This window comes from Capricornis sumatraensis, chromosome 12 (genome assembly GCF_032405125.1).
Source record: "Capricornis sumatraensis isolate serow.1 chromosome 12, serow.2, whole genome shotgun sequence".
Lineage (NCBI taxonomy): Eukaryota > Metazoa > Chordata > Mammalia > Artiodactyla > Bovidae > Capricornis > Capricornis sumatraensis.
In genome coordinates, this window is record NC_091080.1 from 39,526,513 (window position 1) to 39,554,127 (window position 27,615).

Sequence of the window (27,615 nt, forward strand, 5' to 3'; positions counted from 1 at the left end):
ACAGAGGAGACCACAACATACTGGCTCACATCAAAAGCTGAAAGTCATGAGCACTTTCATGTATATTATTCTGTCTATATATCCACTCTTTGCCCATCTCTTCCTTCCTTTCAAGGAAGTCTGTCACAGCCCTTTACATCTACTGCACATTATCTTTTGACATTTTGATTTGGGCTTTCCTTTTCTTAATGCTTGAATTTTTGTTTTATCTTTTTTTTTTTTTGCTATGTGGCACAACATGTGATATCCTAGTCCCCTGACCAGTGATAGAACCCATGCCCCCTGCATTGAAAGCACTGAGGCTTAACCATTGGACTGCCAAGGACGTCCTCGTCATTGTTCCTCTTTGGGAGCTGTTTCTGCTTCCAGGTTTGAAAACCCTCTTTGTTCTTTAAGACACATATGGGGGAAAAACCCAGTAACTGCAGTGTAGCCACCACACTTAGGATAAAGTCACCTTCATTCCCTGTTTACCTCTGGATCCACAATGAGACAGCAATCTGTTGGGATTACTTTTATTTGGTTTCATTCTAAAATTTCTCACACCATAATAGAAACAGTGTGAGAAACTGTATATATATTAAAAAACATAATAAATCAAAATAAATAAAATACAGGGAGGTAATAAAAATGATAAGGGTTTCAAGCATGTCATAAATGCATCATTAGATAATACATATGATGGTTGATATGGCCCCTACTCATTCACCTGTTCCAATAAATAAATAAGTGGACTGATTAAATACAAGAGGGCTATACAAATGTACAACTCGGCATCAACAACAGTATGAGTTGAGCTCAAAGTTCTGGCACTTGCTTTTCTTGAATAGTATTACTACTACATGGAGAAGGCAACGGCAAGCCACTATAGTACTCTTGCCTAGGAAATCCCATGGACGCATGAGCCTGGTAGGCTGCAGTCTATGGGGTCGCACAGAGTCGGACACAACTGAAGCGACTTAGAAGCAGCAGCATTACTACTACAACAACTTTCTGAATATCTGAGCTTCCCTGGTGGCTCAATGGTAAAGAATCCATCCGTCAATGCAGAAGAAAAGGATTGGGAAGATCCTCTGGAGAAGGAAAAGACAGCCCACTCCAATATTCTTACCTGGGAAACCCCATGGACAGAGGAGCCTGGCAGGCTACAAAATTGTTAGATAAGAGGTAGGGACTAACAACAACAACTGAGTATCTACTACCAAACTAGATGCTTTATTTATATCTAACCCTTCCAAACTCCCAAAACGATAGGTATATCTAACCCTTCCAAACTCTCAAAAGGATAGGTATATCTAACCCTTCCAAACTCCCAAAACGATAGGTATATGTCCATTTTACTCATATTGAAACTGAAGCCCAAGGGAGAATATGAAGAATATTAAATGAAAATCAAGCAATAATGACCTATGTTTAGTGCTTTACACGTCCTTTCAATCATTACACATACCCTGTGGGGTGGGGAACAGGAAGGCTTAGTAATTATCCCAAAGTCACAGAGCTGGCAAATTATTGAGAAATATATATGGCCAGGATTCATGCCCATAAAATCTACCTTCGGGAGGCCTAGTGGTCTTATAAGCTGTATTATAAAAACATATCAGTGTTGCCCCAGGATTTGAACCTGATCCAAATTCTTCTGGCTCCAGAGACCTAGAACTGTGCCTTTCTCCTTTCTGCACAACAGTTTCCTCATATAAATGTGGGAAGCAGACCAAAAAAAAAAAAAAAAAACAAAAAAAAAAAACTCAAAGTTCTATTTCTGTTCAAAAGTGCTATGATTCCAGGGAAAAAATTTTTTTTGGGGGGCCAGGACATGCGGCAAGAGGGATCTTAGTTCTCTGATCAGGGATAGAACCCATGCCCCCTGCAGTGGAATAAGGAAGTCTTTTAACTATTGGACAGCCAAGAAAGTCCCCATGGATTTCAATATAAGGTTTTGATATGCAGAAAAAAAAAAAAAAGCGGGGGGTAGGGGAGGCAAAACAAAAAAATAACAAAAAATAAATATAGCTAACTATACTTTCAAATTTATGAATAGTCACCTTTACTAAATTCTTCCAACCTTCAAGATGAGTTAACTGAAGCATGTAACATTATCTAGCTTGTTTGAGCCAACAGGTACAATTGACTTTATTTGTAAGGTAAACCTGGCCTTCTAGTCTTGTCTCTAGAGGACCGACAGACTGTTAATGCTTTTTTTTTTTTTTAATTAGAGGATAATTGCTTTACAACGTTGCATTGGTTTCTGCCAAACAAGAAGGTGAATAGGTGTAAGATTACATATATCCTCCCCGCTGCCCTAGACTGCCTTACTCTTAATTTTTCTAACTTTAGGTCTAAATTTCTACCTATTTCGTATATCTATGTATCTTAGAGTCGGCAAAGAGCAAACTTAAAAAGACACCGAAGGGTATGAAAGATTCGATAATAGCAGCAAACTGCCACGCACCCCCCCCCCATTTTTAATGCTCACCTTCTAATAAAAAATAAGTAATAGGGATATAGCTTTTCAGGGAAAGAAACAAAAGATGTTTCAGACCAAGTGAAAAGCAAACCTTATCATTTTGGCTTGGGAGTGGCAGGGCAGAATAATGTCTGTTCAAGTCAGATGGAGCAAAATTAAGCAGAAAGTGGCACCACAGATAGCTTTCCAAATTACGCCACACCTAAAATTCGCTTACAAAAAGTAAAACGAAAACGCTAACATTTTATTCCACAAAAGAATATCCTGCCGCTGATGAATACAAGAGCATTTAACACAAATTCTAGGATTGTTACTAGAAGTTGAAACGGAAATTCCTTCTTCTAATTCATAATTCACCAGCTGCGGCGTAATCAAGACAATAATAGAAGCGGATACCGAACAAGCACGCAAACAAAACAATGCTGTAGCTGGAGAAAGCGCGCAAGAGCAGCAGAAAAACACGGCCTCTCCCGAGAGCCTCCCAAGACAAAGCCGGCTCCCAGCACGCACCGCGGCCAGGACTACCCATCCCAGCATGCAAGGAGACACTGACTCCCAGCTGGACTACGGTTCCCGACATGCTCTGTGACAGAGGGCCAGCCTCCCCAGCGTACGGGGGTCTGGGGTCTCCGCAGAAGTGGGGCGGGGGGTGTGTCTCCGGCACCTGAGCCTCTTCTCCCAATCTAAGGGTCAGACACCATCGCCCACTAGTACATTACGAAGATTACGATTTTTTCGAGTCATTCTTCGTTGCCCATTTTATTAGGATGGCAAAGAGCCTCTAGCTAGGGCGGGCGGGGGCGTAGGTGGGTCAGCCTGGCCAGCTTGAGCCAATAGCGCAGGAGTGGCTTTCTGGCTGCCATGGCAACGGCGGCCGTCCCCAGAGGGACCAGCCACTCATTGGGTAGAATCTTTCGAGAAGGCTCGAGAAGAAGGAAGCGGAAGTAGCACGTGGAGGGGCCGGTGGAGGCGCCGGTGAGCAAATGCCGCAGATTCTGGAAAGTTCCGATCAGTGCGATACATAAGGCTGAGGCTCTGGGACCTCCCCTTCTGGGTCGGTAGTTCAGCGGCGCGCCGGTGAGCAAGCGGCGGAAGATCTGGGCCGGCAGCCCGAGCTGCGGAGCGACTCCCGGACACCGAGCGCCGCCTTCTCCCGTGGCTACTGCTCTGCGAACCACCACTGTCCCCGGGAAGCCGGAGGCGCCTGACCGGCAGACTGTCCGTGTGTCCGTCCGTCCGCGTGACAGGAGCGGACCCCACGGGAGCCGAGCGCGGCCGGGGCAGGCAGGAAGCGCGGCTGGAAGGACGCAGACCCAGACTCATACCGAGCCGAGGCGGAGGCGGACCAAGAGCCGGCCATGTCGGTGGTGGGGCTGGACGTGGGCTCGCAGAGCTGCTATATCGCGGTGGCCCGGGCAGGGGGCATCGAGACCATCGCCAACGAGTTCAGCGACCGGTGCACCCCGTAAGTGGGAGCCTGGTGGCGGGGGGCAGCCGGCGGGGGCTAGGGATCCGGGGGAACCCAGGCTTGCGGCTGGCCGCGGAACGCCGGCGGCGAACGAAGCGCGATGTTGGGAGAGGTCCCCTCCTCCATGGGGATCGGGATGCGGGCTGCCTGGCCGCTGGGTAGGGGAGGGCGCCTGCAGCCGCATATCGGAGAGTGGGTGTCTCTGGGATTCGCGGAGGCCAAAGGAAGCCCGAGAATCTAGTCTCCCCGGGGTGGTCATTTCGGGCGGGCTTCCTCCTGGTAGCCGGTCGGGGGCCAAGCCGGGGACTTGGCTCCCTTTTCTTGGCGAGAAGTCTCTGCCAGCTCCTTCCGCGGCCGCCCCCGTTTCCCCACCCGGCTTCTTGGAGCTGGCTGAGCCGCCCCCAGCTCGTCCCCCTCTTTCCTAGCCTGTCTTTGCTCACCGCAGAGCTGGGGCTGCCGAGCCTTTTCTTCCGCATTGTGAATCTCGAAATGAGCTGGAAGCTTCCAGAGCCTGTATGCTGCTGCTTGTGCCGTGAGCCAGTGGATTGTTGTTAGCGACCACAGACTCACTGCTAAGATAGATGAGTGTATCTTCTTACTCACGGTTGGATCATTCGTGAAAGATGTAAAAGACCTTTTTGCTCGTTTTATGAAAGCCATTATAGAGGAATTGTGTTCTAGTTTTTTTTTTTTAATTTTGCACAGCTTAAATAAGGAGAGAAAATAAAAATTGCACACTTGCACCCTAGAATTGGATGTTGTCAATGAATTAAACAGTATATTCTGCAGCGGCATGGGGTGGGCAAAGGGTAACGTTTTAAAAAGCAACTTTTTTTGGAGAGGGTCTTAATTTTTGAATATAATGTTTATGGAATGAAGCATTGAGCCCAGAGGTGAAATGACTGGGCTTCTATCAATATTTGAGTGCAGATGAACATTTATAAAAGTGAATGGAAATGAGAAAGTACCCAAACAGAGACAGTGTCAGTACCAGTCGGAAGACTTACTCCCTAAGCATCTCATGCATCAACCTTTTTATAAATTTACAGTCTTTTCTTTAGTTGTGCCAGCGTCTCTGATTGGGGTGTAGTAAGGAAAAAGACAGAATCTCAGGTTTTCTTGCCTAGGGACAGTTTATATCTTTGTTCTCATTTGTCCAATAAAAGGAAGAAAAGCTATTGTAGGAAAAAATTGTATTTGTGGTTATAGAGATCACTGTGAAAGTAAAGATGACAGGTGTGTCTCTCAAAAAATACAAGCGGAGGGCCGTATTGGAGTTTAATATTTTATATAATAGATGTTTGACTCAACTGTGTTGGCTACTATTAATTTGTTTGGTGTAATTAATTTTATTCTCCCCTTGGAAAATGAGTAAATTCGTCGGGCAGCTGTATGTTTACTTTGAGTTGGGGGTGACTGTTTTCGGAAGGTATTTTAAAGGTCCGGCCTTTACTCCAACAGTTCTCTGGCTTTTCGGAGGCTATTTAGCACCAGCTCAGATAATTTAGGTCTGAGATGTTTCTATTATAGCAAATTTGAATTTGATTCGGCTTGGTATTTAATGCCTTCAATGTATTCCCATTTTGCTCGTATCGCACTGTTATTCTTTTTCCGCCTTCTAATCTGAAACCTAATTCGCTTCCATCCTTCAGACAAGTCTCTTGTGCTTGTCTCTGCTCTGTGCTGCCATTCTGTTCCCACTGCTCTGAAGGCTGTTTCACAGTTACAAGTCACTTCATCTCTTAAGAGCTGACTTAAAATGTGACTGATGATCCAGTCGTTTTGCTCAGCATTCGTACTTGGTTCTGTTGCGGTACTTGCTCTGCATTTTCCCTTGACTTGCTCAAGTAGAGTCTTCTGTATAGGACCCTCTTTTGTGCTTTTAAATTCCGGAAGCATAATGTAGGCCCACTTGTTTCTCCTTATATAAAAATTTTCTAGAGAGTCAAGTGGTCTATTAGAACAGCAGTAGGTAGGATAGTGATGTTTAGATTTCTATGAAGTTGGTAACTGCCATTGTTTTTGTCAGCGGTGTCTAGGACCAAATTAATAATACACTTTAACTGTTGAAAACATTTTCCGAGTTAATGTCCGCTTCCTAATGATTGGGGCCTGGAGAATTATGCTGGTACTTGTGCTCTTGGAAAATGTCCTCTGAGCCTTGAGCAGTCTCGAGTGGGAGCTGGGGTTGGAGCAGTGGGAGTGTGGCTGCCACCTAGATAGCAGTTAAGTTGGAGCCCTCACAGGGTAGCTGACCAAAGCATTAGGCTCCAAACTTGTGCTGAATTGTGTCCCCCTTGCCTAAGAATGGAAGTTTATAATTCCATTATAAATGGAATTATGTTAAAAAGCATCCACATTTGTGCTTCTTCCCATCTGTGAAACATGGGTTTTTTCATCTTTTCTAGATCAGTCATATCATTTGGATCAAAAAACAGAACGATTGGAGTTGCAGCCAAAAATCAGGTATGTTCAAGAGGATTCTGATCATTTTTGAAAGAAGTTTGAAAAGTGAAATCTCAGAAACCTAGGAGAATATGAAATACCTAAGCCTATGTATGTGTTTTGAGTTTGTGGACTGTAAGGCAAGTATTCCTTATGAGCCCTTGCGTGTGTGCTCACTTGCTCAGTCGTGTCCTGCTCTTTGCAACCCCATCAGTTGTGGCCGGTCAGGCTTCTGTGTCTATGGAATTTTCCAAGCAAGAATACTGGAGTGGGTTGCCATTTCCTACTCCACTTATGAACCCTTATATCCCTATTTTCCTTTTCTCTTCCTTTTGTTTTATTGAATAAGATATACTTTAACTCTCTAATCCTCCAACCTTAGTTTTTAATGTGTATCCTATTTTCTGAGACGTTTGATTTTTTAAAATGAGATACATGAAATTCTTTCATCTGAAGTTTCTCATGATACTCAATTTAAGAGTTAAAGATTCCTTTTATAAAAGGAACTTCTAAGAAGTTCTGTTGTTTAAGAGCATTTTCAAGTTACTTAGTAATTAAGGAGAACTAGTTGTGGGCCTGTGGTGTCCTATAGAGTAGCCATTAAATGCAGTTCTTGAGCACTTGAGATGTGCCTAATCAGATTAAAATGTAAAGTATGAAATACATGCAATTTTGAAGGCTTAAAATGAAATAAAAAAGAAAACCATCTCAGTTTTCTACAATGAGTACATGTTGAAATGACAGTAGTTTAGATACATTAGGCTAAATAAGTTATTGGAATTAGTTTTACTTATTAAGAGGACTTGACAATTTACCTATGTGATTCCCATTTAGGGCTCACATTATAACTTGAATTTTGGGGGTTGAGGAGAAAAATATGAAAGTCTAAGAAAGGGACTGAAAGCAGTCCTATATATGTAAACATTCGGAAGTAAACATACTCTGTATACCTTAAATTCACACAAGGTTATGCATCAGATTGACATAATTAAAATAAGGCTGAAAAAATTCTTTTAAATACAAAAAAATAGTACTGCTACAAAGGAAACACAACTCTGTAAACGCTGGAATTCTATGTCACGGCTAGTTGGAAGAGAGGAACGAAAGAAAAGACAAAGCAGGGAGAGAAATGGGCATGCCACTCAGAGTGACCTACTCAGAAGGGAGAGCCTGGTGAGGTAACAGCCTCCCTGACTGGCTGTAGAGAAGACTCACATCCCAGCCCTGAGAGCCGCTGCATTGTTGTTACACGAGGAGGTCCACGGAGGCTTCGATCTAGCCTGTAGAGTACTAGACATCTGTCATCTCAGTTCCAGAGTCGCAAGGAGTGTTAGCACATAAACAGTGTTGGAAATATTCCGTATTATTTGAAAGCTAGTGTTGCCAAGCTGTATTTTTCCCCTTTATAAGAAGTAGACCAGAGAGAGAAGTAAACAGTAAACTGTTTTGCTGTTTTCAAACTAGTCACTTTAGAAGTCTTAGTTTTTCATCTTTTATTGTAATTATGTTTGTGCTTTAAATAAGGTTCCCACTGCTGACATCTTTGAGTGAAGTATGCTATCAAGTGTGACTTTTGTATATCCAGAGCCTAACCATCAAAAATACCTACAAGCAGCTGAAAGCATTTCCTCATATGGAAACTGTTTGAATTATCCTTACCTTTTCAGAGTCCAGAGTGCTCAGCCTTACACCATGGAACCACTGGTCTATGCTCACCTTTTCTGCTTTTTGGTATAGATTATTAATATTCCATGCTATTGATACAAAAAGTAGCAATCCATACATTTTGTAACTCAGAATAACTTATCCTGGCCACTTAGCGACTTAATAGACTGTAACAGTTAACTCCTTTTTAGAAAAATGTATTTGGACTATAGGGCTTTCTAATTACCCTTTTTCAGTTATTCGTTAGGTATAAAACAAGTTCAGTGGGAGAAAAGGAATGAAATGAAGTGATACATAAAGTTCTCGGGGCTTGTTCAGAGTTTTAGTTGACAGTTTCATTACCTTTGAGTTTATCTTGTGGATTTGGAAGCCTGTGTGTATATTCCTCTCACTGCTTCCCTCCTGGCATTTCTGTAGGAAAAGGAGAGAAAATAAAGTGTTTTCATTGGTGGAGAAATTCAGGGCTCTTGGGCAAGTCACTTATATTCTGGTGATTTGAGTTGAACAAGTGACTTGCTTTTTAATTGCTGTAACTAGTGATAGATGTTGAAATTAGAATTTAATTTTTTTTTTTCCAGCAAATCACTCACGCAAACAATACAGTGTCTAATTTTAAGAGGTTTCATGGCCGAGCATTCAATGACCCTTTCATTCAAAAGGAGAAGGAAAACTTAAGTTATGATCTGGTTCCAATGAAGAATGGTGGAGTTGGAATAAAGGTAATTTAACTGAACAACGTTAGATTCCTTACTAAGAAACTGTTCAGTTCATCTACAGAGAAAAGTACTTATTTCTTAGTAAGTATTTAACTCAGTTTGTATAATTGGACAAGATGGTCTTTTACTTTTTATCTGATTTTTCTTAAACTATGGGTGTATGTTTAAATCATCCTTGAAGAATTACTCGGATGGTATATACTGCTATAAAACTTAGTTTGTGTTTCTTATAACATCTTGGCAATTAGAAAGATTTAGAATCTCTGGTGCCTAAAGAAGTCTAAATTGTGTTGTCGTATGAAAAGCAGTCTGTTCCACTGTAGCTCGTTTGCAGTTGTTTGGAGAGCTCTGGTGTAATACAAGCAGAAACCTTTTTTTAAACTACAGAGGCATTTCTGTCTTATGATCTACACAAAATAATATTTGTCTCCGTGATTCATCTCTTCAGTGAGATTGGAACTTCACTGCTGTCTATAGTGCTTGGTCTAGTACTTTGGGTAGGGGAAAACATGCCCCAGCTTCGTTTCTCCTCTTCGTCTCTGGGGAAGAGTATTTCTTTTTTCCTTCTGCTTTGCCTTCCTCTCCACTTTTCTCTTTCTTTTTCCCTTTCCTCCTTTTAAACAGCCAAAACAATAAAGGTTTTCTGGAAGTGAATATGTAATAATATTTGGAAGTTAATATTAGTAGTATGTAGCTTTAACGACTGCAGTAATGAGAGCATTTTCTTTCCTCAACGCAGGTGATGTACATGGATGAAGAACATCTGTTCAGTGTGGAGCAGATCACAGCCATGCTGTTGACTAAGTTAAAAGAAACTGCTGAAAACAACCTCAAGAAGCCAGTAACAGATTGTGTTATTTCAGTAAGTAGAATTCAGCAAGGCAATGTGTTTTATTTTAATTTGCCTTCTTCATGTTACTTTTTAGTATTAAATGTGTGAAAGCTGTTCTCCTACCAGAGATCAGAATTCTGCTGGACTGTATCACTGCAGTGTTTAGCAGCATTGCAGAGTAGGTTTGAATGCTGTCTTTAGCCAGAAGTTGCAAAGTTTTTTGTGTGGTGGTGCATATCAAAATCTCCTGTTGGGCTTTTTGAAAATGTAGATTGGCTGATCAAATTGGAGGATGTTCTAAAGTTAGTTACTGTATTGAGAGACAATTGTATACGTCCATGAGAGATTTCACCCACACATGAGAACCAGTGAGTTCTTGGTGAGCAGTAGTTTTAACTAGGGACTTCCCTGGCAGTCAGTGGTTGGGATTTCACCTTCCAGTGCAGGGGATGCAGGTTTGGTGAGCTAAGATCCTACATGCCCAAAGGCCAGAAAGCCAAAACCTAAAACAGAAGAAGTACTGTAACAGAGTCAATAAAGACTTAAATGGTCTGCATCACACAAAAAAGATTTCATGCCTTAAATGTTTTTGAACTGCTAGCAAAATTTTATCAAGTCTTCCAATATATACTTCACAAATGGTGATATGCCTGATGGTCACTAAAGATGTCCAATAAATGGAAAAATTATGGAGTAATGTACTCTGAAAAGATAACTTACCATTTGACCTGAGTCAGTAACTTACTTATTCCTCTGGGTTAGAATTTTCATATGGTGAAAATCAGAAGTTTATTATGATAAAGATTAAATAATAAGGTTCTTATATCCTTAAATTACTAGGATTCTGAATCTGTATTCTCTAGTATGGTAGCCAGTGGCCACACATGGCTTCTAAGCACTTGAAAAGGAGCTAGTCAAAACCGAGATGTGCAGTATGCATAAAATACCAGGTTTTGAAGAGTTAATATAAAATAAAAAATATGAAATAGTTTGGATATGTTGAGTTAAATAGAATATTTTATTAAAATAAAAAATAAAAATAGTCCGCATAAAAAATATCTTAAAAAAAAAGAATGTAACCAACCAGTAGTGACAGAACCCAGGTTTTTCAATGGACAGTTGATAATTGTTATTCAGGAGGATTTGCAGTGGACAGGAACCATCTTTTATTGGCAGGGTGACTTGCCCAGACCCATCAGGAGCTTTATGGTCGTGCACCTTGGGATATGAGAGAATCCTGAGATAAGAGAGGCAGGAAGGCTGAAGTTTGTTCTACTAAAGGAATATCTTGGAGAAATGCTGTTAAAGAGGGGCTTCCCAGGTGGCGCTAGTGGTAAAGAACCCGCCAGCTAATACAGGATATGTAAGAGGCGTGGGTTCAATCCCTGGATCGGGAAGATCCCTTGGAAGAGGGCATGGCAACCCACTCCAACATTCTTGCCTGGAGAATCCCATGGACAGAGGAGGTTGGCGGGCTACAGTCCATGGTGTCACACAGAGTCGGACATGACTGAAGTTGACTTGGCACAAAGTTGAAGTTTTAAGTCAGTGGTCCTTCCTCCTCCCCCACTTCCCTTTAAATAACCTCATATGGAAAACTGCAGAAAGAAGGGTTTTTTTTTTTTTTTTTTTTTTAGAAAGAAGGGTTCTGATTGGAAAGGTGAGCAGAGACCCACCTTTGCTCTTGGTGCTCTTTCCAAAGCATTTATAGATACTTAGGGATAAAATGTGGAAGCTCCTGTACCAAGTTTTTTCTTAGGTGCTTTCTAGTTAAGTGATTATGTGAATGTATTATTAGATGCTCTTCTGGAAAAATGTGCTAGTTAAAATGGTGTCATAGAAAGTGATCAAAAGAGTTCATCTAGGTAGAAGACAGCACCGTTAGAAACTATCCCTTGAGCTGCTTTTTGTTCTTCCTCTTTAAAAAATCAACAGGCTTTGACAAAAAAAGTTTCATTTTTGTAATCTTAATAGGTCTGCTGAATTAAAAGGTACCCCATCTACTAATGCTTAAATCCAACAAATAGCAAACCAAAGGGCAGTGGCTAGGATTAACTTGGTATTATCTTTAAATTCCTGTAGTCTCTATAGTGTAATTACATTTAATGATGACTTAGCAGAATAATTTCCAAATGTTAGTAGAAATACGACCACTTTAGAAGTAGTATTTCTTCCACTTAAATGTAAAACTTTGTTAGATTTAAATAACTGGTAATATATCTTATGAATATCTTGATTAGTTTTTATTTCAGGTTAAAATTTGGTTATAATAAACCTGATACTTAAAATTTTAGGACAATCTTCTCAAAAGTAGTTACTGTTTCTTAAAGAACTTGCCAGAAACTTAAAGTCCTTCTTCTGTTTCATGACAGGGCTAGGCACCTGTTTAGCTGGACTGTTGTGAATTGATCGCTGGTGGTTGTGAGGGATTTGTATGTATTTTGGTTTTCTAGGTAAGTTAAAATTTTTTCCCTTCTTGTTTGCAGGTCCCTTCTTTCTTCACAGATGCTGAGAGGCGATCTGTCTTAGATGCTGCACAGATTGTTGGCTTAAACTGCTTAAGACTCATGAATGACATGACAGCTGGTAAGAAAAAAACTGTTTTTGTGTAAAAGTTAACATACTATTGAAACTAAAGTTAAGACACACGTGGTCCTGTTATCAAACACTTCCATGTAGAAATATCGCCTATTAAAAAACTTAGACTTGAAAGCAAAAGTTCTAGTCTGTCTTTCAGATGCTTGTTTTAATCAGAAGTTGGAACCTTGTCAAATGGGTGAATCTGTTTTCATTAGGAAACACTTGTGTGTATTTTTTAATCTTTTGAATTAGTTGTGTTGGGTTTAGTTTTCTTATTTCCTTACATTGTTTTTATAGTTGAGAAACAAGTTTTCCACAACCTTATTATGGGGTTTTAGAACTACCTTTTTTGTTTTTTTTTTTTAAGAACTACCTTAAGTGTTGATTTAGTGGAAAATTTTTTTCCCCTCATATGTTTCCCGATTGTTGGTAGTTGGGAGGCGGTCATTCCTCTTCCGTCAGATGTTGATTTAAGCTGCGCCATTTGCCAGGGGCTTTGCTAGGAACGAGGCGATGGGAAGCAAAGTACTCAGTAGCGCCTGTGTCAGTTAACTGTGGTTAGGATGGACCCAAAGTCAGTTACACCCTGGTGTATTCAAGCAAAGCAAATAGGACTTTGTTTAGCATATTTTTAAGAGATATTTTAAGGATTCTTAAAGTATTGATAAAGGTGTGTTCTTGAGTATCCACAGTGGTTTCAAAATTCAGAAAAAGCGAGCCATAGACTGTTTAAGGTAGATCAGTTATTTGCCTTGAATCCAGTTGGTAGGAACATAGTTGCTATAGTTATATATTAAATTCTTAAATTTTTTTGGATAAGCAGTCTCCTAGCAGGTTGTGATTCAAATGTAAGTATTGTGTAATGAGTCTGATATTGTCTGTGTGTGGTTTCTTGTGGTTTACATGCCATTGTTTTTGTATTACATATGTCTTCTCCGTCACACCTCTTCATATATTTAAAAGTGATGGAACATTGTTCTAAAATCAGAAAGGGATGAAGTATGAAGTCAGATATGAAAGAAATGTGTTCACCTTTAATTGGTTTAAGTACAGTCAGGTTCCCTGCATGTGTAATTATATCGGTAACTATGAAATTACTGAAAGAATGTGAACCAAAGTATTGAAACATACTAATTTCCTTTTAGTTGCTTTGAATTATGGGATTTATAAGCAGGATCTCCCAAGCCTGGATGAGAAACCTCGAATAGTGGTTTTTGTTGATATGGGGCATTCAGCTTTTCAAGTCTCTGCCTGTGCCTTTAACAAGGGAAAATTGAAGGTAAGGTCATAAATTGGAACTAAGTGACCCAGATATTAATGTGTGACAATTGTTGTTACTTTAAGCTACTGAGCTTCTTGGGTAATGAAGAGTTTGGGATAAAGCTATTAACAGAGACTGGTTCCTAAGGTTGATCTCCATAAAGACAATGCAGTTGTCTTAGAATACTCTTAATTGTTCTTGCTTAGGAAAGAAAATACTTCTAAGATTATCTTCTATGTAATCATTAGAATTAAAAATATCAGAGATGTAGCATTTCATTTGGATTTTATAGTGACATATCCTAATTAACTTGGGTTTCATGTTGTAGTTTAAATAGAAATTTTGAGCCTATTAGTCTTTGATTGAGTTAGCAACGTTTAAGTTTCTGGTTACAAATATGATTGGAAATAACCAGATTATTTGTTGTTTCAACTAAATTAGGTACTGGGAACAGCTTTTGATCCTTTCTTAGGAGGAAAAAACTTTGATGCAAAGTTAGTGGAACATTTTTGTGCAGAATTTAAAACTAAGTACAAGTTGGATGCAAAATCCAAAATTCGAGCACTCCTTCGTCTGTATCAGGAGTGTGAAAAATTGAAAAAGCTGATGAGCTCTAACAGCACAGACCTACCACTGAACATCGAGTGCTTCATGAATGACAAAGATGTTTCCGGAAAGATGAACAGGTGTGTCTCAAATTCTGACAAATTGAATAGAAGGAACTTCTTGCTGAAACTGTGGTCCGGGTGTCAGTTCTAATTGTGGGAAGAATCTTGGCCCACATTTCGAGACTGTACTACCTGAAAGACTGTCAGCATCATTAGAACTAGAATTGCTTCTGTAAAGAGGGCTTTTAAGAAGATCTGTGCTAAGTGTTCTCACAGTGAAGTTTTTTAGTATTATTTCTGGGCCAGTGATTGAAAAATGTTTTCATTCACAGAAATGTTTTGAAGTGAATGGAAATATTCAAAGTAATGAAAATGGGATCACATAAAACATTAAGGACTAAAAATGGAAATCTTAATATAAAAGTGATTTCTTCTGTAGTTACTAATTTTCTTTCATTCTCCCTTCTGCATCTGGATTTTGTATATTTTTCGGGAAAAAGTTATGAATTATGGTATGGCTAAACCTGGCCCATGTGGAATTCAGGGTGTCTGAGAAGAAAAAAGTTTGTTGGGTTGATGAGGCCAATATTCTGCCCTACTTCTTAAATAATTCTTAAGATCAGTTTTCTTAACGTTTTCCTCTTAACTGCCAAGGGCACAATTTGAAGAGCTCTGTGCTGACTTACTGCAGAAGATAGAAGTTCCCCTTTATTTGCTGATGGAACAAACTCAGCTCAAAGTAGAGGATGTGAGTGCTGTTGAGATAGTTGGAGGCACTACACGAATTCCAGCCGTGAAAGAAAAAATCGCCAAATTCTTTGGGAAAGATGTCAGCACAACGCTCAACGCGGATGAAGCAGTGGCCAGAGGGTGTGCGCTGCAGGTACTGCCTTCGCCTCTCCTCTGGGAGCCATTCCTCAGACCACTGCTGCTTTATCTCGTCCTGGCAGAGTCCGGTGCCCAGTTAGACACCACCAGGGAGTTACTTTTCAGTAAATCAATAAGGCTGTGGGGACACAAGGCTCTTCCAGTATTGGAAGATTTGTTGTATTATTTATCTTTTCATCTAGTGAATGCCACTATTATTTATCTTTATATCTAGTGTTTAGATGATAAATAGTTTATGAATAAGACATATATATACACTCTTAAGTTTTGAATTTGAACCTACCCGTCCTATTTGAATTGATCTTTATGTTAGAAGCTGAGTGAAATTTTTCATGTGCTCACGATACTGTCTTTTTCTTTTTCTTATTTAAGTGTGCAATCCTTTCCCCAGCATTTAAAGTTAGAGAATTTTCTGTCACTGATGCAGTTCCTTTCCCAATATCTCTGGTCTGGAGCCATGATTCAGAAGATGCTGAAGGGTAAGTAGGAGAAAATAATGTTCAGATACTTGGTTTTAATATATATTAAAAAAATGAACATATGACATTCATGGTAGAGTGTTTGATTAAGTGAGATCTTTTAGCAATCAAACTTACCAAAATACTTCTCTCATTTTGGGTTGTCAGTGGTGAGATGGGGTTGATAAAGCTTTTGGATTGCGTTCTGTTTGTGTAACACAGTGAGCTTGAACCCTTGAAGTACTGAGTACCTTTGCTTTCCTGTTAGTGTCCATGAAGTGTTCAGCAGAAACCACGCTGCTCCTTTCTCCAAAGTTCTCACGTTCTTAAGAAGTGGGCCTTTTGAGCTGGAAGCTTTGTATTCTGATCCTCAAGGAGTTCCATATCCGGAAGCAAAAATAGGTAAGCAATTAATTGTATTTATTCTTTTGAAGATTTAGCGTACCAACTTAAACACTCTGCTCTTAGCAGGGTTGATTGGAATACCATGAAAACGTGAAGTGGAACATAATTGAAGATGTGAGGACGGTTTCAGTTTGGAATAATGAAGATGGGGAAGTCTCTTCTTTATTGATGACTAAACTGGCCTAAAGAGATTAAATGACTGTGTGTGTAGGGACACTTGAGTATTTCTCCTTTTCTGATACAGTCTGTACTTGAAGATTATCACCTACTTCTAGTATTAACCTTTCCTCTGGGCGAAATGTTACTTGCAGAACATTACTTCACTTGGAAACCTGGCTTGGAAGCCGTTGAAACTATCTCCGAAAGGCACCCTTGTGTTGTAGTCTTTTTAAAAAAAAAAATTATGTATTTTTTGGGTACATTTTTTTTTGAGAAGTTTGACACTGTCCATCTATTTTGGCCCAAAGTAACACTGAAAATCTGTGGGAGACCTGCAGGCATCTTCTTGTTTATCTTTTCCCAAGTAAAATGCTAGTATTGCTAGATCTTGTCGGGACTCGCCTTTGCCCAGCGCCGCTTCATAGTGAAATTGTTGGAAGGAGTCTGACCTGGCCAGTTGTGTTTTCTTTCTTAATCCTTAAAACTGTAAATGTTCTGACACAGGAGCATTTTATATTTTAAAGTCATTTTTCCTTGTATTTGTTGACAGATAGTTTAATCATTAAATATGGACTAGACTAAAATTTTGACAGGCTGGATTGTAGTCCCCATTCAACAGAGGATAAAATCTAAGCTCTTTAGCCTGGAATTGGCTCTTTTATTTTGTCACGAGAACTGAAAAGCCTGCACAGACTTGCAGAGCCATCTTACATATCTCTCCTGTGAGTCTTCTTGAGTACCCTGTGGTTAATGCTGTTTCTTTAACTGGATCTTATGACAGCTACTTACTGAACCTAGTAATTTGATAATTAATGAAGGTCTATTCCAACCTATTTCACTAACCTAGTAAATCAATCTAACTTTCTGTGTGTTTGTGTAAATAGGACTTTAAATACAAGACTATTAAATCCCATGTAGCACTTTGCACATAATAGGTTCAAAACACTTAGGTTTTTTTCAGTGGTATTTGTAGTAACAATACTGTTGGTAGAGGTGATAACACATAGCACTTGGTTCCATAGTAAGTGCTCACCATAAACCCTTATGAACTCAAACTATAGAAGCATAGATAAAGTAACTTATAGACATCACAGGGCCAGGATTCAAGCCCAGGGAGTCTGGGTCAGAGTCACCACCTCTACCCTGAAGTTCCTACAGAATCAGAATGAGGCAAGTGCTCGATATCATGTGCTGTATACTTAGGATTTTCATGTTGAGGTTGTGCTCCCCTCTAAAGTGAGGTAGGAGGAGGCGAGGATGGCTGGTCTGTGTCTCACACAGTGTCTATGTCAGAAGTGTTAAATAGAAAGTCATGAGCGTGCCCTTGCCTTGGAAGGTTTCATGGCATTTTAAGACTAATCCCAAGTATTGTAAGTATACTGTGTACTTATAAGTCTATTTTAAAAGGTTATGTTTCTGGTATACACTAAAGGACTTAAGTCTTAACTCAGTTGGTAGAGAAAATGGAATTTTGGAATTGCAATCTTTCTTAGCCTTTGTCTGCATGATAGATTAAGATTTGGTTCTGAAATTGTCTATTTCTCTTTGCTGTAGGCCGATTCATTGTTCAGAATGTTTCAGCACAGAAGGATGGAGAAAAATCTCGCGTGAAAGTCAAAGTGCGAGTCAATACCCACGGCATTTTCACCATCTCTACAGCGTCTATGGTGGAGAAGGTCCCAGCCGAGGAGAACGAAGTGTCTTCTCTTGAAGCCGACATGGACTGCCAGAATCAGAGGCCACCAGAAAACCCAGATGCCGAGGTAAGTTTGTAGGTAAGCCTTTGAGATTGAATATATAGTTGACTTAATTCTAAGCTCGAAGGGATGGGTAGGAAAAGGTTAAAGTGTGTTTTTCTTCATGATAATTAAAATTTTCGTTAATGATGACAATAGCGATTAACTAGATGATGGTAATGTACAGCCTGGAGTTTGGTGAACTGTGATTAAATTCTGAATAGCTTTATTTGAACCAGCATGTGACAGTTTGATTCAGAGTGGGCAAAGTTTCTTGGAATTATATTTTTTAAGACCTAGGCCATATTTTGAGAAGTCAAATGCTGACTAATGATTGAGAAATAAAAGACTAAAAAACTGTTCATTGAAATAGGTACCAGATTTTAAAACTTGTTTTGTTTGGTTGGTTTTTTAGTCATATGGCAAAAATCAGTTTTGGTATTTTATAACTTGCTTGTAGTTAAATGGTTTTCTGGGTTGTGAGAGAAAGGAAGTGCAGTATCCAATTAGAGTTTGGAAAGTTGTTAATTGTTCATGATGTTAATTGAGACTTCTCTTAGCCTAAGTGCTAGTTTTACATGGTCAACCAAAGAATTCTAAGAAACTTTAAAATAGATGAGCTCTTATAGTTTGCATTTAGACAGTAACCAGAAGTAGCTTAAATGAAGAGGTAGGTAGGCAGATACAGTGTTTTAGTTCCCATGAGCAAGTGTGACATCCCTGTGGTCAGAGAACTGTTAACCACTGTGACCATTCCTAGAACATTAAGGAACAGGAGCATCTGAGCCTTAGCTTTCTTCTCATCAGGAAAAACTTCAATGTAATGAATTAAAGACCAGTGCCACATACCAGTGCTGTCTCATCTGGCTACAGACACCATTATTCTAATGCCTGTTGTATCTACTCTCTTAGTACCTTTTAGATGTATATACACCAGGAATGCCTTGCTTCCGGTACTTCAGTGTCTCCCTCAGATCTTGAGGCTCTGGAAGAAAATTAATGAGAGACTTCAGTTACTGAAGTGAGAATGCTTCAGGCTTCTCCCTAAGATGGGATGAGATCATAACAAGCTCTGATTTACTGGGGATTGAGGCATCTACTAACATGCAGCATTTGTTCTTTTCCTGGGATTTTTTGAGGTGTAGACTGTTGGGTCACGGAAAGAGAGCGGAGACAGAGAGGGTCTTGCATCTCTAAACTGGAGTGATGAGCCCCAGATGATGGATTGTTGGCTATTTTATGTAACTCCTCAGTCCACTGACATGCAGATACGTTGAGATGTGTGATGGCCGCTGGTGAAGTTAGGTTTTGGGAGCTTATTTTTGGGAGAGAGGCCTGGAGTAAACCTACTTGCTTTTGAGAATTAATATCTGTGCAGTGCTAGAGGGGAGCTTCTTGAAGGAGAGTTCTTGTCATCACATCAGTCAAAATGCCTACTACTTGTGTTATTTAACTATTATATTAACTGTTATCATTCAAAGAATTTCTTACAGGTTTACAATATCTAAGAAGTTTTCAAATACTTGTTCGTTATGCTTTTATCCAGTATCTTTTCCCCCCACCTATTAAGACTTCGGAAATTGAGTGTACTGTCTTTGGTGCCCTATAACCTTTTCAATTTATACAAGTACACCTGCTTTCTACATCCTTTGTGCCTGGGCTTTCATTTCAGAAAAATATCCAGCAAGACAACAATGAAGCTGGAACACAGCCCCAGGTACAAACTGATGGTCATCAAACCTCACAGTCTCCCCCTTCACCTGAACTTACCTCAGAAGAAAACAAAATCCCAGATGCTGACAAAGTGAGTGACTCTTCTAGTTCATTCCATTAGACAATGTTGCGACATGTGATCATTAATGATATCATTCAATCTGCAGTTTCAAGAGCAAGCACCAAGTTACCTTATTCTATATAGGATTTTTTCTCTCCTATTAAATTTCTATGTTTTTCAACTGAAACCAGTGAGGGGTACTCCAGCTGAACTATTCTACTTTTTGGACCTGAAAGCTTCTCTTGAATAACTGCCACTCCAGGCAACCAGGGGCGAATGCATAGCTTTTGTTGTCTTCTGTAGTGCTACAGGTGCCTGCAAATGCCAGCATCCAAAAGAGACACATCCCAGTGCTGTGTGACGAGTTTTCACTTGAAGTCATCCGATGATAAATACATGGGCTATAGGAGTCTAGTAAACCTTTTTTCTCCTCTCAAATTGCCTGTCAAATTTATATAAACTAATTACAACGGTCTGGTAATAAGTTTCCATTGTTATTCCAGATCTGTGCTTTGCAGAACTTCCTTCTTTGTGCAGGTTGCATGTAAATTATTCTTTGATTAGAAGTTTGGTTTTCTCTCATTCTGAGGATAGAATTCTTTACCTTTAAGTGAATTACCGAATGGTCCACTGGGGTCCAAATACACGTTAAAAGTATCTGGTTTTAAGCTCCCACACCCTGACTGATCCCCTCGGGGGTCCTGATTCTGATTTCTGAAAGAAGCTGCTGCCTCCTCTTGACGAGTTGGGTGTGGATGGTCTGGCAGCGATGGCTCCTTAACTTCAGTGTTCCTCCCCTTCACCTAGTGCTGAGCATTGACTGGCTCCTGCCAGTGGTCTCCATACCTGTCAGAACATGACCCTGGGTGGCATCTCATGTTCCTAGCTGTAAGTGGGACCGCTAGTGCCAGACCGTTTGGGACGTTATCACAGACACCCTTGGAGTGTCCCTAGTCCGTGCCGTGTCGGGTGCCATTTTGTGGTATGTGGGTTTTGTCAGCAGTTGGTGTAATGTTGCACTGCTAGCCTTATCCCAGCTTAGCCTCCATACCTGTGCTGTCATCTGTTTGATTCTCGGTATCTGTTGCACTCCTGTGTTTTTGCCGGGTGCAGGCGTCACTTTTCTTTCTTGTGTTCTGTGAGCCCCGGAGCGTGCATAGTACGTTGTGGGGGTGGTGGGGGAGTTCTCATGCTCCCTGGAGGGGAGAGACGGGGATGCGGCAGGCTGACTGACAGGATCCGCCTTGTGACCCAGCTCTCAGCACTCCACAGACAAGTGATCTCTCAGGAATGCTGAAACAGAAGCCTGGAAAACACGCCTGGAAAACAGGCTCTGTCCTTGTGATTGTCAAGCCATTGGGCCTCTTTAAAGTCCCAGTTTCTTCTATAGAGTCTGAAATTTTAGCATCCTCCGTGACTCCCCCAGCTTACCCAGTGTCAGTTCCTGTTGAGCCTCGCAGGCTCGTCTGTTGCTGTTTTACCATCGCAGCCAGTCAGGGTGCATGTCAGATGCCCCTTGGTTTCTCCTCATCTGTTCTACAGCTGAGTTCGCTAAAGTTGTGCTCTTTGTCATTTGTGTCTAGAAGAACACAAGGTTCTGCAGAAATGAAAATGCTAAGAACATCTTGGAAAATTAAAGGCCATAGGAGATACTTACTTCTTTAGCCCTGTATTTACATACTTTGGAAAAACTTAACAGTAAAAGTAGCGTTTGCTACATCATTCCATTTACTGTTTTAAGACTGTAAACATTTTTTTGACCTTGCAGAGTTGCTTATGAGAAGTGTACAACTCAAAGGCAGATAATAGGAATAAGGAGATGGATGTATATACACACATATATGTGTGTATACAATGTCCAAATTCAGGGAATTTTAAAAGGCACTCATCAGGGTCCTGATAGTTGTAGCTGGAGTTTAGGGACTCAATATATATTACAGGAATAGAGTTGATCCTAACATGCTTAGCAGCTGCTCAGTCTTCTCTGTGGTTACTGTTATAGACTGTACTTTAAAGAAGTGGTAGTTTAGTAGTATTTTTGACTTTGCCAAGTCACAAACATTGCTTAAAGGGATTAGAAAGTTAAGGACCTGTGAAGAAATGCTTTAGCCAGAGAGATTAAATTTGAGATGAAAAATGTTCTGGTGAATTCTTGAAGGGGGAAGTGCAGCAGGTATAAGTGTAATTGCAGCCCTGATTTAAAATGGGTGGGTGGGTAGGAGTTAGATGATTTTGCACATTCTTCCAGCTTTATGATTTTAGGGATTTCACTTTTACCTGAGTCTTCAGTAAGTATGATAGGGATATTTCTGTTATTCAAGAACTATTTAAGAATTTTTCTGTTTTTTTTTTTTTTAACCCCTCTTCCCAAGGCTAATGAGAAGAAAGTTGACCAACCTCCAGAAGCTAAAAAACCCAAAATAAAGGTGGTGAATGTTGAGTTGCCTATTGAAGCCAACTTGGTCTGGCAGTTAGGGAAAGACCTTCTGAACATGTATATTGAAACAGAGGTAATTACTTCACTTAAATATTTTTATTTTGGAATATATTTATTTGTTTGGCCCTGTTAGGTAAATGGCTATAATTCTTAACATTTCATAAGTTTTATACAACTTTTAGGGGCAGAATGAAGCCAAAAACGAATGGTTTTTAGTTAAATATTTTTAGCAAGTTTTTTTTTTTTTTCCTAATATTTTTGCAACTTCATTAAAGAAATCTATACCATAGATCATTCTGCTTGGTGTAAAATTGATTGCCCAGGTTCTTGTGAAGCAATTGAGTGCTGATATCTTCTAGCACAGAGCACGATACCATTGGTACATCAGGCCACACTAAATAGTTCTGTTAAAATACATTGTGCTTCTCTGTAGTTTGGATAGGTGAAATGATTGAGATTCTGTTTTCCTTTACTGAGATGGGACCATTGTGTTTAGAAATTTAATAATAAATTCCTTTTTCTGTTTGATAAATAATATGTTTGTTTGTGCATGCTAAGTAGCTTCAGTCGTGTCTGACTCTTTGACCTCATGGACTGTAGCCCGCCACGCTCCTGTCCATGGAATTCTCCAGGCAAGAATACTGGAGTGGGTTGCCATTTCCTTCTCCAGGGGGTCTTCCCAGCCAAGGGGTCGAACCTGCATCCCTTGTGTCTCCTCCATTGGCAGGCAGGCTCTTTACCACCAGCATCAGTAATGTGGTGGCAAAACTGTGTGGCCGTTACACATTGGTCAGTATTAATCCCAGTAGGAGACAACAATATAACTACATAAAACAGACAAAATTGCATAAGAACAGTAGATAATTTTTGTTCCCTTAATGTTAATCTGAATTGTGAAAGTTACATAATTTATTGCGCTCAGTTGTGTCCAACTCTTTGTGGCCCCATGGCCTGTAGCCTGCCAGGTTTCTCTGTCCATGGGATTTCCCAGGCAGGAATACTGGAGTGGGTTGCCACTTCCTGGTCCAGGCGATCCTCCCGACCCAGGGATCAAACCTGCATCTCCTGCATTGGCAGGTGGATTCTTTGCCACTAGTGCCACCTGGGAAGCCCTATACAATTTATTATATAATGTTAAAAACAAAAAATCCCTCATTCTGTGTATTTATAAGATGAAGAACTTTGTAGGAATTGTTGGAAGAATCTTGTGAGGTATAAATTAGAACTGTTAAAACTGATTTGGGGGGGGGTGCAGTATAATTGTTGACTTTGTTAACTCCAGGATCTAGATAGTTAAAATTCAGTTGCATTTAGCAGAAGACTTGAATTAACCTTTTCTGTTTCTGGACAGGGTAAGATGATAATGCAGGATAAATTGGAAAAGGAGAGAAACGACGCTAAGAATGCGGTGGAGGAGTATGTGTACGAGTTCAGAGACAAGCTGTGTGGACCGTACGAAAAGTTTATATGCGAACAGGTGTGTTGAGGGCTGAGTTTTTATTCAGATAATCTCACTTTGAAGTACTTAATACCAAATTTGACATTTAAACCTCTACTAGATTGTGTAACTTGAGTTTTTTGAAGACAGACAACTTGATACAGAAATCATATAAACAGAGTCATGGAGAGAGAGGCTAACTAGCAGTGTGCAGTTTGATACTAGATTATCCTAGTGACTTTACTCTTTATCATTGAAGAAAGAACCTATCAGCACTTTTGTTCATAGTCTGCACCATCACAGTTACTGAGGGGTAGAAGCATAAACAGGAGACAGTCCTTGCTTTCAAAGACCTCAGCGCCTTGGTTGCTCCGTCATTGCTTTATCCCTTAAGACTTGCTCATCCAGTCATTCCAGAGTTTGTCAGGGACCATAAATCCCAGAGCAGAAGCATGTCTGTGGAAGATGGGCCTGGGAGAAAAATTGGGCTAGTTATAGAAATCCAGAGTAGATACTGAACCTAAAGATAGAGTATAACCACATACTTTCTGAGTTGATTAGGAATGACAGTTGTGTGCAGTGATTGAACTATCAACTTGGCTTAGGTTTTCTTTGAGTATTTGGTGATTGTGGAAGTGAGTAGGAAGTTACTAATCAAAACCTAATTGTTTCGGAGAATAGGAAGAAAACTGCTCTTCTATGACGACATTTTAATGTACAAATTGTGCAAAGTTGAACTTCTAAAATTTAAGTCCATAAGAGCAGTTTACCACAACTTTTCAAACATCCTTATGTGAAGAGAAACTAGCCTAAGACTAACGCCCTCCCCTGTGTAAAATACTGTCTGGAGCCAAGGTGTGGCATGTTTTTGCACCTTGATGTTTTTCAGTGAAGAGAATCCAGGTAATCAGGTTTGCCATCGTGGAAATAAGATGAGCTTGATACTGACCACTTCTGAGGATGCTGTTTTGTCATGAAAGCTTTTAAAGTAAGGTAGCCACTAATCCTGGTTTTCGTGTTCTGTATGTAGGATCATCAGAAGTTTTTGAGGCTGCTCACAGAGACTGAGAACTGGCTCTATGAGGAGGGGGAGGACCAGGCTAAGCAGGCGTATGTGGACAAGCTGGAAGAACTAACGGTAGGCCCTTCTCTCCCCTGGAAAGTGGTACTTGTGTTTCAGACTGTAGACTTCTAAAATGTAATTGCTGCGAATACTAATTTATCACATTTGGTTTTAGAAAATCGGCACTCCAATTAAAGTTCGGTTTCAAGAAGCTGAAGAAAGGCCGAAAATATTTGAAGAACTAGGACAGAGGCTGCAGCACTATGCCAAGATAGCAGCTGACTTTAGAAATAATGTAAGTCTCTGTACACAGTGAGGACATGAACCCTGCCTGGATTACAAGCTACTGCTTAAGTGGAGGAGTCTTCATTGTGAACAAATGGTCTTAAATCAGAAATTAGGTTTTGGTGTGTGAGACGAGAAGTTATTAATAGATTGGAACTTCATGGAAAATTGGGTGCAGTTAGGTGTTAGTTACTGTGAAATACTAGATTTTACAGAATGGCCCTGTTTTTCCATTTAGGATGAGAAATACAACCATATTGATGAGTCTGAGATGAAAAAGGTTGAGAAGTCTGTTAATGAAGTGATGGAGTGGATGAATAATGTCATGAATGCCCAGGCTAAAAAGAGTCTTGATCAAGATCCCATTGTGCGTGCTCAGGAAATTAGAGCAAAAATAAAGGTGAGTGTCACTGTCCAGTGTTTACTGCTGTGGTTTCTTAGGGATTCTGGTTGCAATGATTTGAACCTTGAGAATAGCCATTTTTCCTTAAATCTTTTCACCTCATCCCAAGATTAGATTTCTTAATGGTTCGTTATTGATATTACAAAATGTGGGAAAGCCTTGTAAGTTTCGTCCAATTTCTATTTCTTCATTTATTCATTTAGTTCAACAAATACATTTGTTGAGCTTCTACCATGTGCCCAGCTATTGTTCTAGGAGGTAAACTGTCAGTGTACAAGGAAAGTCCCCACTCCTGTGGGGGTCGCCTGCCAGGGGCCTCCGCAGTGAGGCCTTGACAGTAAACAAGTGTGGAAGGGTGTCAGATTGTGTTAAATGCCAAGGGGAAAAAATAGTCAGAAGGGACTAGGAAACTTGGCGATGGGGAGAGTCGCAGGTTGGTGTTTTATCAGGGAACGTCTTGCTGAGTTCCTGAGGCTTGAAGGAAGTTGGTAAGAAAACCAAGAAGGTGCTCTGTCTGGAAGAATGCTCAAACACAGAGAAGGTTAACATGAGCCTTTGAGGTCATGGGCTATAAGCTTGAATTCCAGCTCTTTGCTCACTACTTTTTCTGTTCCTAAGGTTAAGTTACTTAACCTCTCCTCTGTAGGAGATGATACCTTTTAATAATTGCTATGAGGAGTAAATGGGTTAATAATAAACTGAATAGTTAGCAAGTCCCTGACACTTTGTAGATGAATATTTACATATCTAGATCAGGCGTCAAGCTATAGTTTTAGGCAGATGTACTGAGCAAGTAGAATTCTTTGAGCTATGTATGATTGGAGTTGGTTGAAAAATACTGGTTTAAGTATGTAGGAAAGTAATTGAAAACATACTGGAGTTAGTCTGGTTATTAGTTTTGTTTTCCTTTCTTAGGAGTTGAATAACACTTGTGAACCTGTTGTAACACAACCCAAACCAAAAATCGAATCGCCCAAACTGGAAAGAACTCCAAATGGCCCAAGTGCTGATAAAAAGGAAGAGGACTTAGACGGCAAAAACAATTTCAGTGCTGAACCTCCACATCAGAATGGAGAATGTTACCCTAACGAGAAGAGTTCCATTAATATGGACTTGGACTAGATGACGTGAAACTGATTTTGTCCTTCAATTAATAAAATATTTTTGCCATAGTATGTGATTCTACATGACATACTGAGACTATTTATATTTTCTTTTTTAAGGATGTTTGGAAATTTTGTGTATTATATGGAAAAAGAAGAAGCTTAAGTCTGTAGTCTTTATGATCCTAAAAGGGAAAATTGCCTTGGTCACTTTCAGATTCCTGTGGAATTGTGAATTCATACTAAGCTTCTGTGCAGTATTACCATTTGCATCACTGAGGATGAAATTGACTTTTGTCTTTGGAGAAAATAAAGTGTACTGCTTGTTCAAGAGGGCTGTGATTACACTCTTTAAAGCATTTGTTCCTGCCAAGGTAGTTTTCTTGCATTTTGCTCTCCATTGCAGCATGTGTGTGGGTGTGGATGTTTATAAACAAGACTAAGTCTGATTTCATAAGGGCTTTCTAAAATTAATTCTGTCCAATAGAATATGACTTTTGCTTTGGTATTAATTATATTAAAAATCCATTGACTAAAAGCAAAAGCTAGTGAAATGTGTTAGCAGCATGCAGAACAAAATCTTTAAAATATCTCTCGTCATACAGTGCATTGTCATGTGAAGGTGTACCATGGAAGAAACACTGATTCTGTTTGTAACTGATATTGTGAAGCCTCTTATGAGCTTTAAAATAAAGTTCATCTTACGGTGTCATTTCTAAACAGTTTTGTCACTAATTTAAAAATGGGATGGGGGCAGCATGACATAAACTGTGAAAATCCAACTTCTTTGCTGTTTCCTACACATGCTGTTGCTTTTGTAAATGAGAATGATCCCCACCCTGATAAAAAAAAAAAGCATATACTGATTAGAAATTTTTAAAACTATAGAGTTAAATATAATTCATCTACCACCCAGAAAAATAAACTCCTATGGTTATTCTTCCAGCCTTTCCTGAAAGTGGTTTGTGTCTTTTAAAACTGTGTATCAGAGGATTTGGAAAAAATGGTCAGGTGTTCAATATACTCTTCTGGACTGGCCATGTGCCATGTGGGAGCTAGTTCCCTGACCAAGGATCGAACCTACACCCCCTACGTTGGAAACACAGAGTCTTACTAACCTCTGGACCACCAGGGAAGTTCTCGGTCAGGTGTAAACCACTTCACTGTTAGTAATACTGAGTCCCATTATAGAAAGATACATACATAAAAATATTTTAACTGGTTCCAGTATGGGTGGGCTTTATCATAGACTAAACAATGCTGCAGTGAAACTTAGGACAAAACTGAGGCTGTGTTGAGGGTTGGGTAGGGAGAAGGCCTGCGTACTTAGGATGGATAACACAACCACACTGCACACCAGTGTGCAGCAGTCCCCTCCCTCATCTACCTGCTGCCACCCACGAGGTAAATTTACAAGATCACGT

The 27,615-nt window shown here is 40.0% G+C and overlaps 1 protein-coding gene across 2 annotated transcripts; it reads left to right on the top strand.

The window, feature by feature from the left end:
- The first annotated feature begins 3,586 nt into the window (after positions 1-3,586).
- HSPH1 (heat shock protein family H (Hsp110) member 1) lies at positions 3,587-26,882 on the top strand. Of its 2 annotated transcripts, XM_068984224.1 has the most exons (18): positions 3,587-3,932; positions 6,344-6,401; positions 8,624-8,764; positions 9,501-9,623; positions 12,080-12,179; positions 13,319-13,452; positions 13,876-14,120; positions 14,697-14,925; positions 15,303-15,409; positions 15,657-15,790; positions 17,507-17,715; positions 19,361-19,492; positions 21,835-21,972; positions 23,251-23,376; positions 24,368-24,475; positions 24,576-24,695; positions 24,924-25,085; positions 26,004-26,882. In XM_068984224.1, exons 1-18 carry the CDS (start codon positions 3,826-3,828, stop codon positions 26,208-26,210), a joined length of 2,580 nt encoding a protein of 859 aa, XP_068840325.1. In that variant the 5' UTR covers positions 3,587-3,825; the 3' UTR covers positions 26,211-26,882. The 2 variants fall into 2 exon arrangements, with proteins under 2 accessions (XP_068840325.1, XP_068840326.1); XM_068984225.1 differs by lacking the exon at positions 19,361-19,492.
- Positions 26,883-27,615: the final 733 nt, after the last annotated feature.

Bases quoted from the DNA above. Each gene is read 5' to 3' on its own strand.
- HSPH1 (XM_068984224.1), top strand. From the start codon at position 3,826: ATGTCGGTGGTGGGGCTGGACGTGGGCTCGCAGAGCTGCTATATCGCG. The intron at 6,402-8,623 runs GTATGTTCAAGA...TTTTTTTTCCAG, and splicing joins GAGTTGCAGCCAAAAATCAG to CAAATCACTCACGCAAACAA. The intron at 14,926-15,302 runs GTACTGCCTTCG...TTCTTATTTAAG, and splicing joins CCAGAGGGTGTGCGCTGCAG to TGTGCAATCCTTTCCCCAGC.